General features: G+C 39.7%; 1 protein-coding gene across 8 annotated transcripts in view; it reads right to left on the bottom strand.

The window, feature by feature from the left end:
- Nucleotides 1-17,324, bottom strand: part of ank1b (ankyrin 1, erythrocytic b) — a 68,267-nt gene that overhangs the window by 35,785 nt on the left and 15,158 nt on the right. For all 8 annotated transcript variants that reach the window (XM_019260183.2, XM_027278589.1, XM_027278591.1 and 5 more), the window contains exon 3: nucleotides 930-1,031. In XM_019260183.2, the coding sequence (XP_019115728.1) occupies nucleotides 930-1,031 (102 nt within the window). The remainder of the gene's footprint in view (nucleotides 1-929; nucleotides 1,032-17,324) is intronic.

The raw sequence follows: 17,324 nt of genomic DNA, 5'->3' as shown, positions 1-17,324 counted from the left end.
ACCAAAGTTCGAACTGATACCAAACTCTCTTCCAGAAATACTGAACATTACTTGATGCACTCTAAATATATTTACATATTCTACCACTCAGCAAATTAATTTCTTGAGAACAATTTGAAGATTTGGATTTGGGAAAGTTCTTTATCTTTGAATTTTGTTATCCAGATTATGTCATGCATCTTTGCTAACATTATCCAACATTTTGCTTAACACTGTGCCTAATGCCCAGTAGTCCTCACATGTACTGTATTACCCCAAAGGCAGTGGTCTTTCAGCCAGCCAGAAGGCATAACCTTTTCCAATGTGCTGCACCTGGTTAATGAATGTAAGAACTGGAACTGGTGGTTTCATGAAAAAGACTTACGAAGTATAATGATTTTCTGCTCTCCTGTAGTACATAAAAGATATAATTTACCTGCACCGTTGGAAATTTCTCCTGAGAAACATTAACAACTAAAGCAATAAAGTTCTCTTGCCTTGATCTGCTGCTACTGGGTGCATGAGTTCAGCATTACTCTTTTTTTTTTATTACACTGACAATTGTACTGCCTCAACAGCTAACTTGTGTAATGTATGCAAGACTTATTTTTTATTAATGCAGAGTAATATTTCTCTGTTAATGTTCAAGATTATTGTATTCACATTAAATTCTCTTTTCACTTTCATAGCTCTGACTTTTTCAGAATGGATTCAGACTCCTCCAGAGAGCATGTACTTGTTGCATCAAGCCATTACTTCTGTGTAAGCTCAGCTGGTAGTTTTTGTAGTACTGTGACTAGTAAATAAACACTGTAATTGATTTTAATGAGCCCTGATTTAATTTGCTGTGTTGTTAAATGAAATCTGTGGGTGGCATCTTTTCTTTTACTCCCACATGTACACAAACAGCTTTTTGAGGACTTGTTTTGGTGAGTCTCAATGAAACTTACTTGATTAGCGGTGTCAATGTTGATTCCATTCTTGATGTGATCCAGAGCCTTGTCCAGGTTCCCTGAACGAGCTGCACGCAGAAAGCTGGTGGCTGCATCGGCCTGCAATGAAGAAAGGGGAGAACTGTCACAAAGGAGGAGGAGAGTGTACACATAAATACATACGGACGCTATTTTTCATACGGACATGTAATATAGAGATGCTTTTTGAAGAAGAGACATTCATTTCTCCACTAGGAGTGAAAAGATAAAAACAGAACATAAATTGCACATCTACAACACAAACAGCTCTGAAAAATAGACAAATGCAATAACACAACACTTGCTCAACATCAATTGTTCCTCCCAAATTATCCACAAGTTCTTCATATCAGGATGCAGTTGCACTAAAAGCTCAAGTTGGGTTACACATTTAAATCCATTACAATAATGTAACACTTTAAGACAAGACACAAGGCTGTATGTAGGAAATATGATACTACATTCATTGGCTCTTCTGCCCCTCTCTAAGAGGCTAAAAATGTCAGACTCCGTACAGTCAAGCTTCGCCCACACTGTGAGTTTGGCAGGCGTTCATAGCTGAGCACGCTTCGCCACGAGCTGCGCTGTCTGCCCGTCTGATCTCAGAGGAAAAGCTCCTGCGGTTTGTGTCTGTGGTGTGTGTGTTGGCGTTTGTATGCCCACCCCCGTATTCATTCATCAGACAATAGAGTAATGTGGCTGACCTGCACGAGATGTTTTCAATGCCCCGAAGAGAAAATACTGTGCACTGTTCTGCACTCTTGATCCTCTCTACGCCCCTGTCACTGGTGTAGTGATGTATCTATTTGAGCTCTTATTCTCAAGTGGTTTAATCACTGTTGAAACTGAATTGCTAAAAGATATCTCCCTTTTTCTTCTTCTTCTTCTTCTCCTCTCCTCACATTACAGATGCGTCAGGAGTTGATGTTCTTGTGTTTCTGTGAACTATGCACTGCATTAGGTTTTATCTAACAAACAAATAAGATTATTTCATCTTCCACAGCCTCCTTCCCATGCACCACTCCTTTTTTCCCTTCAGCTCCTTGTTTTTCCCTTTCAATTTATTCCTATTATAATGATTAGTATTATTAACCTCTCAGGATCTCAGACAAACTCTTAAATTCAATCTCAAAGTGACTATTAAGAAATTATTTTCTTCACTTTGCATTGACTGCTCACATTCTATGTCTGTCTCCCTGTTAAAAAAAACAACAAAGAAAACAAATGTGTCATCCTTCTAATAAACCATTTCTCAATTTTTGAAGCCAGTGTAGGAGTGAATAGAAAGCTCTGTGGCTGGTGTTCCATAAAAAAAGTATATTTATATATATTTCAAATATTTCACACATTTGGTTGATATTCAATAGTATCATTTAATGTGTTTGACTCTATTTTGTCTTGTATCTGACCACTAAGTGTCTTGATAGTTTTATGATTGAATATGAGAGGTAGACATAACTGGAGACTGACAAGAGTCTCTTCAATTTAACAGCCCAACATCTGGGGGTGATGCAGTGTTTCTTATATTTCAGATTCTACAGTGATGTGTCTGTGCTATGATGTGTTCATGATATGTTCTGTATTACTGAGCACAGCCTCCACCTGCAGCCCCTCTCCTCCTCCCTATGACTCCACCACTGCTGCTTCATGAACCAGTTCTCTATGTGCATTTATCATCTGCAATGTTTGTTAATGAGTGCTCGTCTTTATGTCTGTGTGTGTGTGTGTGTGTGTGTACTGAGGCAACAGCAGCATGAGCCATGTGCTGACCACATTTAGCAGAAAATGAAAAATCTTGCAGCACCTTCTGGAAACTCATTCTATACCAGTTTGTGTTGCTCTCAGGCTGGAATCCATTTTCTTTCAAGCTTTTCTTCTCCCTCTTATTTTTATTTTTTTTACTGCTGCCTCCATCTTTCCTTTCCTTCTATCCATCACAGAGATAAGAGCTGTACATCCAATCCTGGCAGTTCTGCTACTTTATTTATGATCATGGTGCCCGTTTACACCAAATAATCAGATTACTGAAACCTCTCACTATGCATCACTCAATACTGTAGAAATGATCCCTGCCGCTCCCATTTTGGCCATTTCCTATCTTCCGCTGGCTCACTTTATTTCCACACTTTTATTAATACCATCACCATATTTAACTCGCTTTAATAGCTAAATAAACTAAGATGTTTGCATGTAGTCACAATGCATGTATTTTCTTCTTTCTTTTGTTGTTTTCATTCTCATCACTTAATTTATTTTCTTGTTTCGAGCATCTCACAGGTGCCTCATATCAAACAGCTTCAAATGACCCTCAGTAGGGTATTTGAAAGGGTGTTAAAGTGAATGATTACAGTACATATCACTGTAATTCAGAAACCGGTAACAACAATCCTATTTAGGACCTGTATGTAGTTCAATCTTTATTTACTCTTTTCAAATATACTTGGGGGGTTTCGTGGGTGTTCAAATATTTTTGATGTGATCTTTGGTCCAACAGGACTCTTCACGTGGACAAGAAAAGTGTGTCACACTACACTACTGCCTCAGGTGATTGTTGTAATTAAGGATTTCTTATCTCCTGTGTGTAAAACAGGGGAAACACTGATTGTTTATCAAGCCATTTCACAACCAGTAAGCCTATATAAGGTGCTGCTGTGCAGGGCTTTTCACTTCCCTCTTAATAGACACTGTTTACCTCAGAAAACCTCTGGTAAGGAAGTGTAACATGCTTACTGATTAGATATCAAACTATCATTTCAGGGGCAACACCGTACCGTACACGATACAAAAAATGTCCATTAACAAAAAATAACCAAGGTCAATCTGCAGTTTGTGACCAAAGCTTATTTCCATTTTCCAATCTGTGTTAAGAATATGATGACATGATTTTACAGATACAGACTGACTCACATCAATAAAATAGAAACACATATATACATACAGTACATATATACAGTAACATATATGAACACAGCTTTACTAAAGAGAACAGCACATCCGACAAGTCGATACCATTAAGACACAGAAGAGAAAAGGTTGAGACACAACAGCACTGGAAATACGTGACTAGAGAGTTGCCAGCAAGGCCGCAACGACACAACACTTTTCCTGAACACAATGATTACAAGGACGTGAAAAGAAGTGACAGCAACACACAACCACAGAACGAAAGAGGTCAGGCTACCAGTTTTAAAATCTGACTTTTAACAGAGAAAGAAAATCTGCCAATGAGGTCAGTTTAAACCGCAGTATTAAAAACCTTTTAAAGCCAATAATACTGACCTGATGGACAAGTCAGCGCTGAACCACATGAGCCTAGAAGACAACACACACCGGCCACAGCAAAACAAAACCAGACGTTTAATGGTACACATACAAACAGAAAACAGCAACATGTAAACTGACTGAAATGGGGTAACAGGTGTCAATTCAGAATGTACTTAGCATCACCAAGATCTTGACTTGGAGGTTAGAAATCAAACTGCACTCTGTGTTGGAGTTACAGGTGTGCAGCAATGTTTTGTAGAATCTATCCGACATGACTTGAGGTACAAGGACGAGGTGATGTACCAAAGTTTTATTCACATTACATTAAGTCACATCTGCCAACTTCCTTTTGTTTCTCCGGAAGTTACAGCAACTAAAGGGGATAAAGGGGATATGATGCTATGGCCAAGCAACCATTACGTTAAATAGAATAACATATTTATCTGGGTTTGAACATTGAGTACAAGTGTACTCAACAAGCTACATAGGTCTCTTTAATATAGAAATGTTACATATTATAGTATCAGTGATTATTTTTTATCAACAGGCCAGATTTTAGCGAAACAGAATTTCAACATGCACATATATACAACATTAGCATATATTTCAAATGTAATGAAAAGTTAAAATAACAGTAGAGAATATGTAGAATCAGTGTGACATACATCTCAAATTTCATTTGTGTTCCTTGATCTCCTTGTTGTGCCTTGTGTGTTAGCTTATCATTGCTGTGTGTTATCGTAGCTCTCTCACACAAACGGAGATCTGATTAAATATCCTCACAGTGAAACACAGACTCATATTTTAAGCAGGGCCAAAAAAAAAATCATGTAGACACCGAGAGAAGCCAGTAGAGGCAGAGACCTCAGATACTAATTCCAAAGCAGAGAATACTGAAGCAAACAGCCAATAACCACGTGCACGTGTGGAAATTAAAGGCAAAAAGGTTAAAGCAGCTGAATTCAGGTTTGATATTTATTGCATTTTTGCCAGGGCCCTTCAATAATTCACACCCACACAAACAATAAGTATAAAAGTGCTGAACAAGTGCCAGAAACTCTGTGAAAATTTGATAGAAACCGATCTTACAAGCTGAGTAAAACCTCATCCCATCTAAAAACATATTAAGGCATTGAGTCACACAGAGAAGAACCTAATTAGATCAAACTATGAGCTGTTATATAAGCTGTGGTACATCCATGTGACTGATTTAATGATCCGGGGAAGAGTAATGTAAAGATTTGTTACAGAATATTCCTTCCCAACATCCACTGCTGTTCCCTGTGACAAGTGGTCAGGACTTTAGGAGAGGGGAATATACACACATTCAAGCTCTGAACATCACAAACTCCCTGTCCCGGGAGCATTTGAGGGTTTTCTGTACTGCGGCTCTTCTCTGACTGAAGTCATTGGCAGAACATTGAACATGTGTACTTATTGTAGTGACAGCTCCTGTCACTTCTGATTTGGAAATGAATCCTTGTGTCACTTCAAGTTGGGACGAATTCTCACAGTTCAACATACATCTCATCTCCTTCACAGTCTAATTTGATAGATGTAAAAATACCTACAACTAACTTAAGGTGGTTACAATACCAAAACCTTAAACTTCAACACAAGTATACTGGTATAATTCCCTTCGAGGGATCAATAAAGTATCTATTCAATGCTCAATATCTTTTCGATACTAAAGCAGGTTATTCTTTTTTCTCCCTTATCGCTTCATTTACACGACCTTGGTTTAAATCAGATTTTTTCGTACTTCGATGGTACCTGATACAATCGAATAATAATAATGTATCATTTTAAATATTGGTATTGAAAAAGTATTGAAGTATCAATGCTACTACAATACTATTACTTATATAGTATGTTACAATGGAAACAAATTATTATTTTTATTAAATCAGCAGTAAAGTTATATAACCAGATCAAAGTTGTGTTTAAAAATAGAAACACAGAATGCATTATTTGATTTTTGCTGGCTTGAATGACATTGACTTGGCCCCGTTTATGATATAACTAGTATTTACTGTATATTCTGTATGAACCTTTTTTGTCATTGTTTACATAAGTCATCACCATCGCTGCAGGTTTCTGTTTTTCTGCATTGTTAATTTTCATTCTTTGACCTTAAAAAAAAATGTAACCTGCTACTCTAGTACAACTAACAAGAAGCTCCACTGAAACAAAGAGATTATGACTAAAATGCACGTATATAAATATATATTTCTAATTGTTTCATTGTCTGTAGCAGCAGTCACAGTTTCACTTTGTAAAATCATTAAGAAGCTGAAGAGAGGAAGGAAGAAAAGATGAGCGAGATGTAAACAGCGAAGAGAAAAATGAAAGAAATAAGAAAGACCACTAAAAATGCCTTTTTATCCTGACAACCATCCGACTGTCAGAGCATTCCATCTCTACAGAGAGATTTAGCTAGTGTGTAGTACTCTGTTGTCTTATGAAGTGAACTGATGCAGTGTATTTTGGGTGTATTATGATGAATACTAGTGGACAGTCACAGATTACAAGTGTAGATGGAAAAATGGTGGCCATTTGTCATTGTGAGCATTAACGACAAATTCATTCACATAATGCTAAAAAAACAATGCAGACGTAACAAATTACCTACAGACACACACTCACATAAACACACAAACAAAATGACACTAAAAAGATATGCCACAGTGTGTTAGTGTTGGCACCAACAGGGAGGGAGATGGATCACCGTAGTGAACCCTCATGGGTTTAAACACAGACCCACTTCTACTGCAAAAGACAGATTCTCAAGCAAACTCATGAAATAGGGGCACACACAGAATATATTATATATCATACTACCAATGCACAACGCTATGGTACGCCTGATTTGCAGGCTCTGACAACAAGTACAAAAAATGAAAACACAGATGTGTATAAATACACGAGTATCCATGAGTTCATTTAGGTGTGTCAATAAACATACACAGCAACACTGTTTAAAGAAGCCACATCTTGCATTTTGTCCAGAGTACCAAAAGTGCACATGTTTTGATCACAGGCTGTTCTGGTGGGACATCAACCACAAACCCAGAGTGTTAATGACATCCTCCATGACAGATGCACAGAGAAAGAAACCTCTAAACCTGGCTGCTGAAACTTGCCCTGTGCAACACAGGGACACATTATAACAAGTCACCCAATTTATCGCATCTAATATTACTGGCACAGTTTTTTCCCCACTCGGTTCCACAGCTCTTCAAGCCATTCCCCAATTCCCTCGACTTAGGCTTCCAAGTGTAAAATATTACCTTGACAGGGAGACCCAGAGTTAATGAAAAACCTGATCAGTATAATCACAATGAAACACCTGATCTCGACCACAGCTACTTCAATATACTACACCCTCTATCTTATCCTGAGACCCTCAGATCAGATGTCATCCTCCATAAATGAAAGGACAAAACACAAGCTCACCTTTAAGTACACACACTGAAAACACAAAACTCAGAACCCAACCAGAAAATACACAGCGAACAATGAAAGAAACAAACTAATACAATACAGTAACATAAAACAAGAAGCATCAGATTCCTCAAAATAAGTATTCATTTGGGTGTAAAATACTGTAGGCTCGATTCATAAAGCAGTTGCTATAGTTTTATATTTCCACCCAGTGTAGTGGAGATAATTTCAAGAGCATATCTATGCCTGGCAAGATGAAGTCATAGCCCTGAGAATGAAAAATCAATAGAGGCCAGCAGCCTCTACAAAGTGGGAGTTATCCAATATGGATGGATGGATGGATGGAATTAAACAACATTTAATTAGATTTAATAGTGATTACTATTTTTTCAGTGCCTATTGATTGCTTATTGTAATATAAAGCAAAATGTGATACTTAAATATATTCAAATAATAATAAAATACATTTTCTTCTTAAGAGAGACCTGTAATGTATCTTTTTGATGCTCTCCGGATTGTACAAAGAAAGACTGTTTGCCTGTGACTTAGATCTAACAAGCAGTGAGCTGTCAGATGAGCCTACATGCCTAACGGCACGAGACGTTAACATGAAAAAGTTTGATGTTTTGTGCGGTTTTCTCCAAATACACACACCAATCTCTTGGTGGTTTCAACTCTGAGGTGCAGTATATAATCGTGATGACAAACCAGTTAACGGTTAACCAGTCCAGCATATATTTTTGTGCAACTGACTCCATGTCTAAAAAAAAACTGTTCATCTGAAGTTCATCTGTGCTTTGTCTTAAAAATAAAGCCTGAACAAAAGATTAAATGATTTGTTAAGATGAACATATTTTGCAGCGCACTAAAATTCTTCTTTCCTCACGAAACAATGATAAGACACATCAAAACGAGGATCTTCCTGTTGTCTTCTCCTTCCTGGTGCTAAAACAGAGCATCTGAAATATTTATAGCTTCTGTCAGGCCACTGCTTCTGCACTCCATTACAATCAGAGCATGCTTTTCCTTAGTTCTATGTCTTGATGTCGGCATGCACACGCACACTATTTGCTTGTATTTGTGTAATTATTGATTTGTAGGTTTAGATTCCATCATGTCTGAGACACAAATATAAGGACAATACTAGCAATGTACACACAAGTGCTTACAAACAAGATCACATACAAAGAAACTGTGAGAGGTTGATAATAGTTTATACAACTACTGCCACACACACATTAACAAGCACTTTCTACATATGTGCGTGTTTAATATTATATGACTTGCTTTATGCCTTGATGATGGCAAACAGGGACAAAATATAATTAATGCATAATGATATTTGGTATCAATAACAATGTTAAAAAATGTCTTGTGTCAGAAGAGCATCAAACGATTGAAAAAGACATGGTACAAAGATGACCATATTGGAATAATCAGCATGGAATGTAAAGTAAAGTTTTGAATCTCTTGGTTTTTAGTGTGAAGCAGCCTAAAAGAAACACTGTTACTTCCCCGTCTGAGCTACATTATTTATTATTCTTCCATTTAACGTTCTCAGTCCAAAGCCTTACTTTATAATCCACTATCTCTTAAGAATAATCACACATGTATGGCACACACACACATGCAAAGGGAAAGAAATACACCTTTTTACTGACATTGCCTTTCGAAGGTCTGACCAGGTGACAGGAGAATTTTACTTCACTACTCACTTTGTGTTTGAACTTTTCTTCCCACAGCACAGAAAAGAAAAGAGACAAGAGAGAGAGACAATAAAGAAATGTGACAGGGTGAAGCAGCCCTGAACTCCTGAATTCACAAGCACTCCTTCATTTGCTCATCTACACATCATATCCATGCATTTCATGTCATTATTTTCTCTCTCTCTCTCGCTCTCTCTCTCCATAAACTTTCAATATTTATGAGCACTGCAGAAACACTACTGAAAAAGCATGCTGGCTAAAGCGGTCCCTCAGCGTCTGTTCATGACGTCACAACTCTGTGCTGACACTCTGGAGTCTGGACTCCCTGCCCCATCTCAGTTTCCGAATCTAAAGTCAAGCAGATATCTGAGACTGCATTTGAATATACAGGATGATATTGAATTACTCCAGTAAAAAAAGGCTTAGAGGGTGCAAAATGTCCTTAATCTTCACGTGACATTGTACTCAGTTCTGTGTTTTTTGGACTGCAGATGTCCAACATCAGATTCCAGTGTGAACTGGTGACGGTCTTACACTAAATAACACAGCGCTGTCTTACAGAAGTAAACATATAGGAGGAGAAAGAGATGGGTACTTATGTACGGAGGTGTGTGTGAACACAGGGTCGGAGCAAATGCATCGATCACGATCAACCCCACAAGTTTTACTTGTACAGAAGTGTCACCCCACATATATGACTCCAGCACATAAATGTTTTGAAGCTGCCTGCGATGCACTTAGCCATCAGGCACATCCTTCCCTTTTTGGGAAGGAGGCATGTACTTGTTCGGTCAGACAACACCTCAACTGTTTATCATGTGAACCACCAAGGGGGAACCAGGTCCAGGCATTCCCTACGGGAGGCTCAGAGGCTCCTTCACTGGGCCTCGCCTCACCTTGCAAGTCTTGCAAGCTGCAGACATGCTTTCCTGCAAAAGGCCTCCTCCGGGGAGTGGAGGCTGGACCCCACGGTGGTTCAGATGGTATTGGAGAGGTTCGGCAGAGCGGATGTCAACCTATTCGCCTCAGCGGCATCAACACATTGCCCGCTGTGGTTTTCCCTCCGGAACCGACCAGCAATCATTCAGTGTTACTGGTGGCTCCCTTCTGGCCTGGGACAATATGGTTTCCTCTTCTCCGTCGGCTTCTCAACAGGGTACCTTGGCCCCTGCCACTGAGGCAGGATCTCCTGTCACAGTTGGGGGGGGGCATTTGGCATCCTCACCCGGAGCGCCTCCAGTTGCATGTCAATGACTCATTAATATTTTTTTGTGATCAGACTGTTGTCCAGACCATAGTCAGTGCTCGTGCATCTTCGACTAGACTGCTGTATGCCAACAGGTGGAAACTCTTCGCTAGTTGGTGTGGCAGTCAGAATGTGGACCCAAAGCATTGCTCTGTACCTGTACTGCTCAAATACCTGCAGACATTGCTGGATAAAGGGCTCTCTGCCTCTACTATAAAGGTGTATGTTGCTGCTCTCCGATTACGGCCTCCACATGCTGTTCGGGTGCCTGTCATCCTGGAGGCCCTGTGTTCTCCTCCATTTGAGCCCCTGGAACATGCTGACCTCAGGTGGCTGTCTTGCAAGACTGCCTTTCTTCTTGCTGTTACATCTGCGAAGCAGGTTGGTGAGCTTCATGCCATGTAGGAGACGATCTCTGGGTGCCTGCCCCTTTATCAGGTTACTTATGTCACCCAGGTCACATGGCTTTGTTGGTATCATGTCTCGATCATGCGTGTGATGCTTATCCAGGTATTTCATACCGTCTCCAGAATTCATAGAACCTTAGTTAGATCTGTAACTCTCGATTTCAGCTGTAACTGATCACCTGAAACATGATGGGAATGACCTTAAATGTGTGCTGACACAAGGAAGCGGTGTGCTTCTCACTTTTTATAGCTTTTAAAATCCTCATTTGGAACACCAGATGGTTCAGAAAGAGGTGGTGAGGCTGAATGCTGTGGTCTTATGCTGGATTAGGTTTGCTGGTGCAACTGTTACTGCCACACTGAAAATCTAATTCTCTTCTTTGAAAGCAAAACTTCAACATTTTAGGAAATAGCATAATATAACATTATAGTGTAAAAACGATAATTTGCCATTTTACAGATCTTTACAATATGTGCTGGACTACTTCTTTGATCTGGAGGAGAGACTCCAGGTAGTTATTGTTCACAGCCAATAAATGGTGCATGAATGATGATGTATGTTATGTCTATGTCATTTTTATACATCATTTTGTGTATGAATTAAATAAACAAAATATGACCTGTTAATTAGGGAACAGCTAGTTTCCCCCTTCTTCCCTCCTTTTTGCTAAACTAAGTCAGCCAGCTGCAGGCTGTAGCCTTATACTTAGCAGGTGAATATAAACGTGGTATCACTCTTTGTAACATGAAATCTATCATTGTTGTTAGATTTAGAATCAGTGCTAACTCTATATAATTCAAACGTTCAGTTGAACCTAGGCAAAGCTGGGTTTGTAATAGATTTATGAAAAGGGAAGAGAGGGGCAAACACGTCTACTCATAAATGGTGCATAAAGGCACAAAAAAACTGCAAAAATAGAAAAGTGGGAAAAGGAAGAATATAAGGAGGATGGGGAGACTCATAGAAGCTGGGGGAGCCACTATGTCTGAAAGTCGTGTGCATAACTAATGCAAAGCACTCAGCTGCACATGGTCAGTGACTGCCCTACCTCCCATAGGGCCAATATACAATCACTAAGACAGAGGGAAGCAGTCGTCAGAGGGAGGAGCAAGAGTGATGGATATGAAGGAGGAGCATGAGCATGACAGGAAGGACATATAGAAGAGAGATTGTGGGGGGGGGTCTGATAAAAAGGCACACATAAAAGGGTAATGAGAGAATGAATTAGTGTGAGTAAAACTGACAGAGGTGGGAGGAGCGTGGAGGAGCTGAACAGCACAGCAGACACCTGAGATCACGTAAGAACAACATGCCATGTTAGAAGATAGCCTCGGATTGTTATCCAGCTTCTCACTTTCAAAGTGTGCCCACAGATGTGTTTTTGCTGGCTGAAAATGCTCCCATTAGCGCAGTTGAAAGGCTAAAGCAGGAACAAAAGCATTAGTGGGGACGTGACTTTTACAGTGATATATAAGAGTACAGGTCAGGCGCAAGTGAGAAATATGGGAGAGGGGAGGGGGTGAAAGCCAGCTATGGGAGGAGTCACGTGTTAAAGCAAACTATCTGTGTGTAATGGGAAAGATAGATGTCTTAGAGCAATTAATTCCCACTGGGAGATTTTCTTTTTTACTTGTTCTCCATCCACAGGAAGAGGACAGAGGACATGGTCAGATACAGAGCAGCACCTCTCATGGGCATGGGGATGCAGTGGCTAGCTCAAAGACACTGAAGCAAGGTCAGTGATTCCTGAGAGGAGTTAATTGCACCTATCTGCTACAACAGTTTAAACTCCTATAGCCTGTCACCTGCCCATCTATGTTTATTGTCTTTATATACAGTTGATATACTGTCACCTATTCATTCTCGTAATAGCTGCTGTGTATCAGTTTTGGCTGTTTAGATTGGGATTTAGGAACCATGCCGTCAATAATGAAATCCCCATTGTAACAGATCACTTGAGTTCACACAAGCACAAGACAGAAAAGTCTCTCTGAGCAGACGTCTCTGTAGCTGACACACTCTTGTAACACTTCTTGTTTCAGCGCTGTCAGTTTATCACTCCATCCTCCCCCATCCATCTGTCATCTGTTCATTTTGAGGTGATCTCAGGCCAAGACTGTGGCCTTCGTCATTCCCTTTGAGCTTTGGTCCATCCAGTCTGAGGATATTTTACTGTAGGCTTGTATATAAAATGTCTTATTCATAATCTTATTCTATAGTTTTACTCCTATTAACACCTATTAAGGTCATGAACAACATATTAGTGACCAATAGATTTACTTTTGTTTATTTAAATAGATTCAATAATAAAAATATGTAGGACAATAACAGAGACACATATGTAGCTTTCTAGCCATTATGGAGCTCAGTGAACAAAGAGTTCAGTGATTCATTTTTGATACAATGTTCATTATTTATGTTCCAGATTACTGTATGAACTGGGTTCAATAAATCATAATCATGCTTGTGGAAGAGTGTTCAAACATACATCTGTAAATGTTACTATGTGGAACTCTTGAGACATGAAAGAGTACTATGATGCTCTGTCTCATTGACACATTGTTATAACACACTCAGCTAATTCTGATTCATAAATATCTGTGTACCTTTACATACACACACAGGGATACATAAGTATCTGTCTATAAACGTGTATGTAAAAAATGTGTGAAGGTTCTTTCTATAAACGCTTGTTTCTATAAAAGCGAGACCCCAACAGATAAATGAAAAAAATAGATTTATGTACATACACACACAAAGCATCAACATGACAACAAAAACCACAACTGGATTAGATACCAGCATGAGTTCACCACAAAATTCACAGGGAACAGGGAAGTCACTATAAGGTCACTGCAGTATGACTCAGTAGTTGAAAGCAGAGTTAGATGTTAGATGTCAAAGTATCTGAGATCGTGGCCTGGGAGGAAGAGATAGATGGGCTGAGAGGCGTAGGCTGCTCGGAGTGGGGGAGCTGGAGCTTCTGCCCTATCGTGACGTTGACTGACTGACTACCAAATCACCAATGTCATGAATCAGGACGGTAGAGGTCTCTGAAGCTGACACATACTAAGTCACACAGGACAAATACACACTAATACACTGAGTCTTGACACGTATGTGAACGCATGTGCACCCTAAAAAAAAACAGATTTCTACTCGCACATTTTAATTCAGAAAGTGATGACACGTGAGCGTGCACACACAGTGTAACATGCTACATCATCTTCAGCCCCGCTGCCAACAGGCGTTCACAGAATCTGACATATGCTCCTCACTGCAGGATGGAAAGACTCCAATACACACACACACACACACACAAGAACGCCCGAGTCAGCTCATACTCCACATATGTGGTGTGTACAACAGACGCAAACAGAGTCACCTCCACATGAACAGTGCTTAAAAGGCATTCATGAGCCACCTAAATGTGCCATTCTCGTACATCCCAACAATATTTGACCATGCAAACCACACCCTGTCTTAAAAGCTAGCCTGTTTGCAGGCACAGGATAGAAATCCTTTCACTCTTCCCTCCCTTTCTCAGCAACAATCTGGGGGAAATGACATCCAATGAGGGAAGACTGAACCAGAGGAGGGTTCTCTTATGAGTGTATATAAATAAATATAGTGTGCATGTATGTGTATTTATGTGAACGTTTCTTCACGTCTCATCACCTACAGTTTAACATACAAACACAAATAGCTTCTACTATAATTACAAGCAAATGGTTTGTACCTAATTGCTTTGATATTTTTTTCAAGAAAAAAAAAGTAAAGTTCTTAAAAAAAATCTTCTATCCTGAAGTTCTTTTAGCACAGATACACAAATAAAAATAAGTACTGATACCTACTGCATGTGGCGGCTGTATGTTCTGGCATGGGCACAGTGAGCTCCCCTGTGCATGTCTGTGTTATTGGCAGCGGGTCATCACTAATCACCCAGTGGGTGAAGAGTCATACCAGTAAGCAACATGCTGAGAGAGGGATGGGGGAGCCGAGGGGCTGATGGAGGATGGAAGGAGGAAAAGTCACAGAGGACGAACACAAGATGAACTCCAAGACAACATCGCAGAAGGGCTTGGACACATCCAGCTGCGATTGTGGGTTCACAACCATCACTATGACTACTACTGTGTCTAAAAATAAACAATGATACAGCAATAGTAATAACGATAGCAGTGTCGAGCTCTGCTCTGAAAATGAGCCTTCAGCCTCGCTCTTTTTCCTGAAGTTATTAAATCTGGTACACTGGTATTTTAAAGATTGCACTCAGACTGGAATGCAGTTAATAATAATCACCACTTATGAAATCAGTACCACAAAATCATCTTCACATGCCACCATCAGTGAATAAAGGCACCGTCTTCAGCCACAAATTGGTAGTCTGATGGATTTCATGGGGCAGCAACCACTCCCTGAGGCCGATCGATACTAAGCCAACTCCTTATGATTCAGCATTCTGCGCAGGTTCACAAGGGGTGTTTTAGCAAACGAGGAGCCATTCATCAATGGGGCAAACTCTTGATACCAGAGTCAGGAGTTGAAGTGTGAGGTCCAGGAAGGGTTATCACACATGCTGTCAATATAAAGAGGCAGCAAGTGGCTCGTCCTCAGAGGCCAGCCAAATATAATTTTCCATAAAGTCTACATAGAGACTTTACATATTGAAAAAGGAGGCCGTGGGCCAAAGCAGACACTGAGCACAGTGACATAAACAGACACACACAAAATGTGAGACTATTGCATCGAACAAAACGCCTCTGTCAAAGTCAACAAGACAATAAAATGCAAACTGTGAAGTTGTTTGTTGAGTTACAGATCTCTAAATGTGAGCTTTTTGTTTCACTGATGCACAAAATGTTCCCACAGTTTAAGGCAAAACACACAAAGCAACATCCAACTTTATCCAAAAACACAAACTGATGAAGGATATAAAGTGGGTAGCAGCATGACTGTGACACATGTCACATGATGTCACAATGAGAAGTCACTCAGCCCTTTCAGAAGCTCATGCTATAATAAACCTTATGCACCAGGGAGAGCTAAAAATATAGGCTAGACAAGCTGACACACTGCATTTGCAGGAAGCTACACTTGGTTCAGAGCAGCACCGATTGTCCTCATCATTCACCGTTTGCTGATGCTTGTTGTTGTCTGCGCTGCATATTAAACATGTAATACTCACACGTGACTGTTTGCCGGCATGCTAAAAATGTCTACACATAAATCTTAAATGTCAGGCTGGAAAAGGAAATAAAGCTAATTCCATTTAGGGATAAAACGCCTGCATGCTAAGAATATTGATATTTTGAAAGCTCTATTCATAATTGTGCTCATGCAGCAAGACCGAAAACTATCACACATTTAAAAGATAGACCTTCTATGTTTTTCATCGCGCACACACGTACCTGCTTTTTGGGACAATCTAAGTATTAAGCATTCTCTTTATAATTAATATTTCATGTCAGAGTGAAATGGCCCTCAAAGCCATGTTATAACCATGAGATGTGAGACACTGGGGAAAATACTGCTGCAGTGTTATTGATCAATTATGTCAGATATTTCTTGAAATCTGGAAGGTAGTAAAAATATCTACACCAGACAGAAGAACATTCTACTGAACTGGATTTTTTAGTAGTATAAGCTGGAGAAAATACTGGGTCGATTCAATGCCTGCTCTTGACCTCATTTATTATTTCAAACATTAAACTGGCATGGGAGAGATTTCAGCATATTCAGGTGTACAGTAGATGTGCTAGATTCAAATACACAGCAACCAGAGACAGATCTGTAAAGAATCTGTCTCTACTATTTTCTAGTAGGGGAAGAAAATTATACTGTAATCAATCACTTTTTGCGTGGTTCAGTGAGCTTCATGCTTTGAATGATGATGAAGGAGAAGCAGACTCAACTTGTTAAGCTGTGGGATTAAGGGGGAGTTTTTAATATGTATGGGATGTGCATATTTGAGAGATGCTGTTTCTGGGTGTTTTGTCCTCTCACCTTGGCCATCCCCATGAGACCAGTACTGCAGAGCCGACAGCTCACACACCCTGTCACCCTGTCAGTCGGTCAGAGTGCCTTAAAACAGCTGAGTCAGACTGCTTCATTACAACCAGGTCACGAACATTTTAGCATTTGTGCGTTTGTGAGTCAAAGATATGAAAGAAAAAAAACAGCATAAAAATTCAAGTGTGTGTGTTTTTGAGGGAGGGAGAGAGAATTGAAGACATGCAATCAATCAAATCAGTGATTCACTTGTGTCCTTCTGGCGAAAAGTGTGATGGTAAGCTAGTAGCCTGC

Source organism: Larimichthys crocea, chromosome IV (assembly GCF_000972845.2).
Source record: "Larimichthys crocea isolate SSNF chromosome IV, L_crocea_2.0, whole genome shotgun sequence".
Classification (NCBI taxonomy): Eukaryota; Metazoa; Chordata; class Actinopteri; family Sciaenidae; genus Larimichthys; species Larimichthys crocea.
This window is presented reverse-complemented; position numbering and strand designations above follow the sequence as displayed.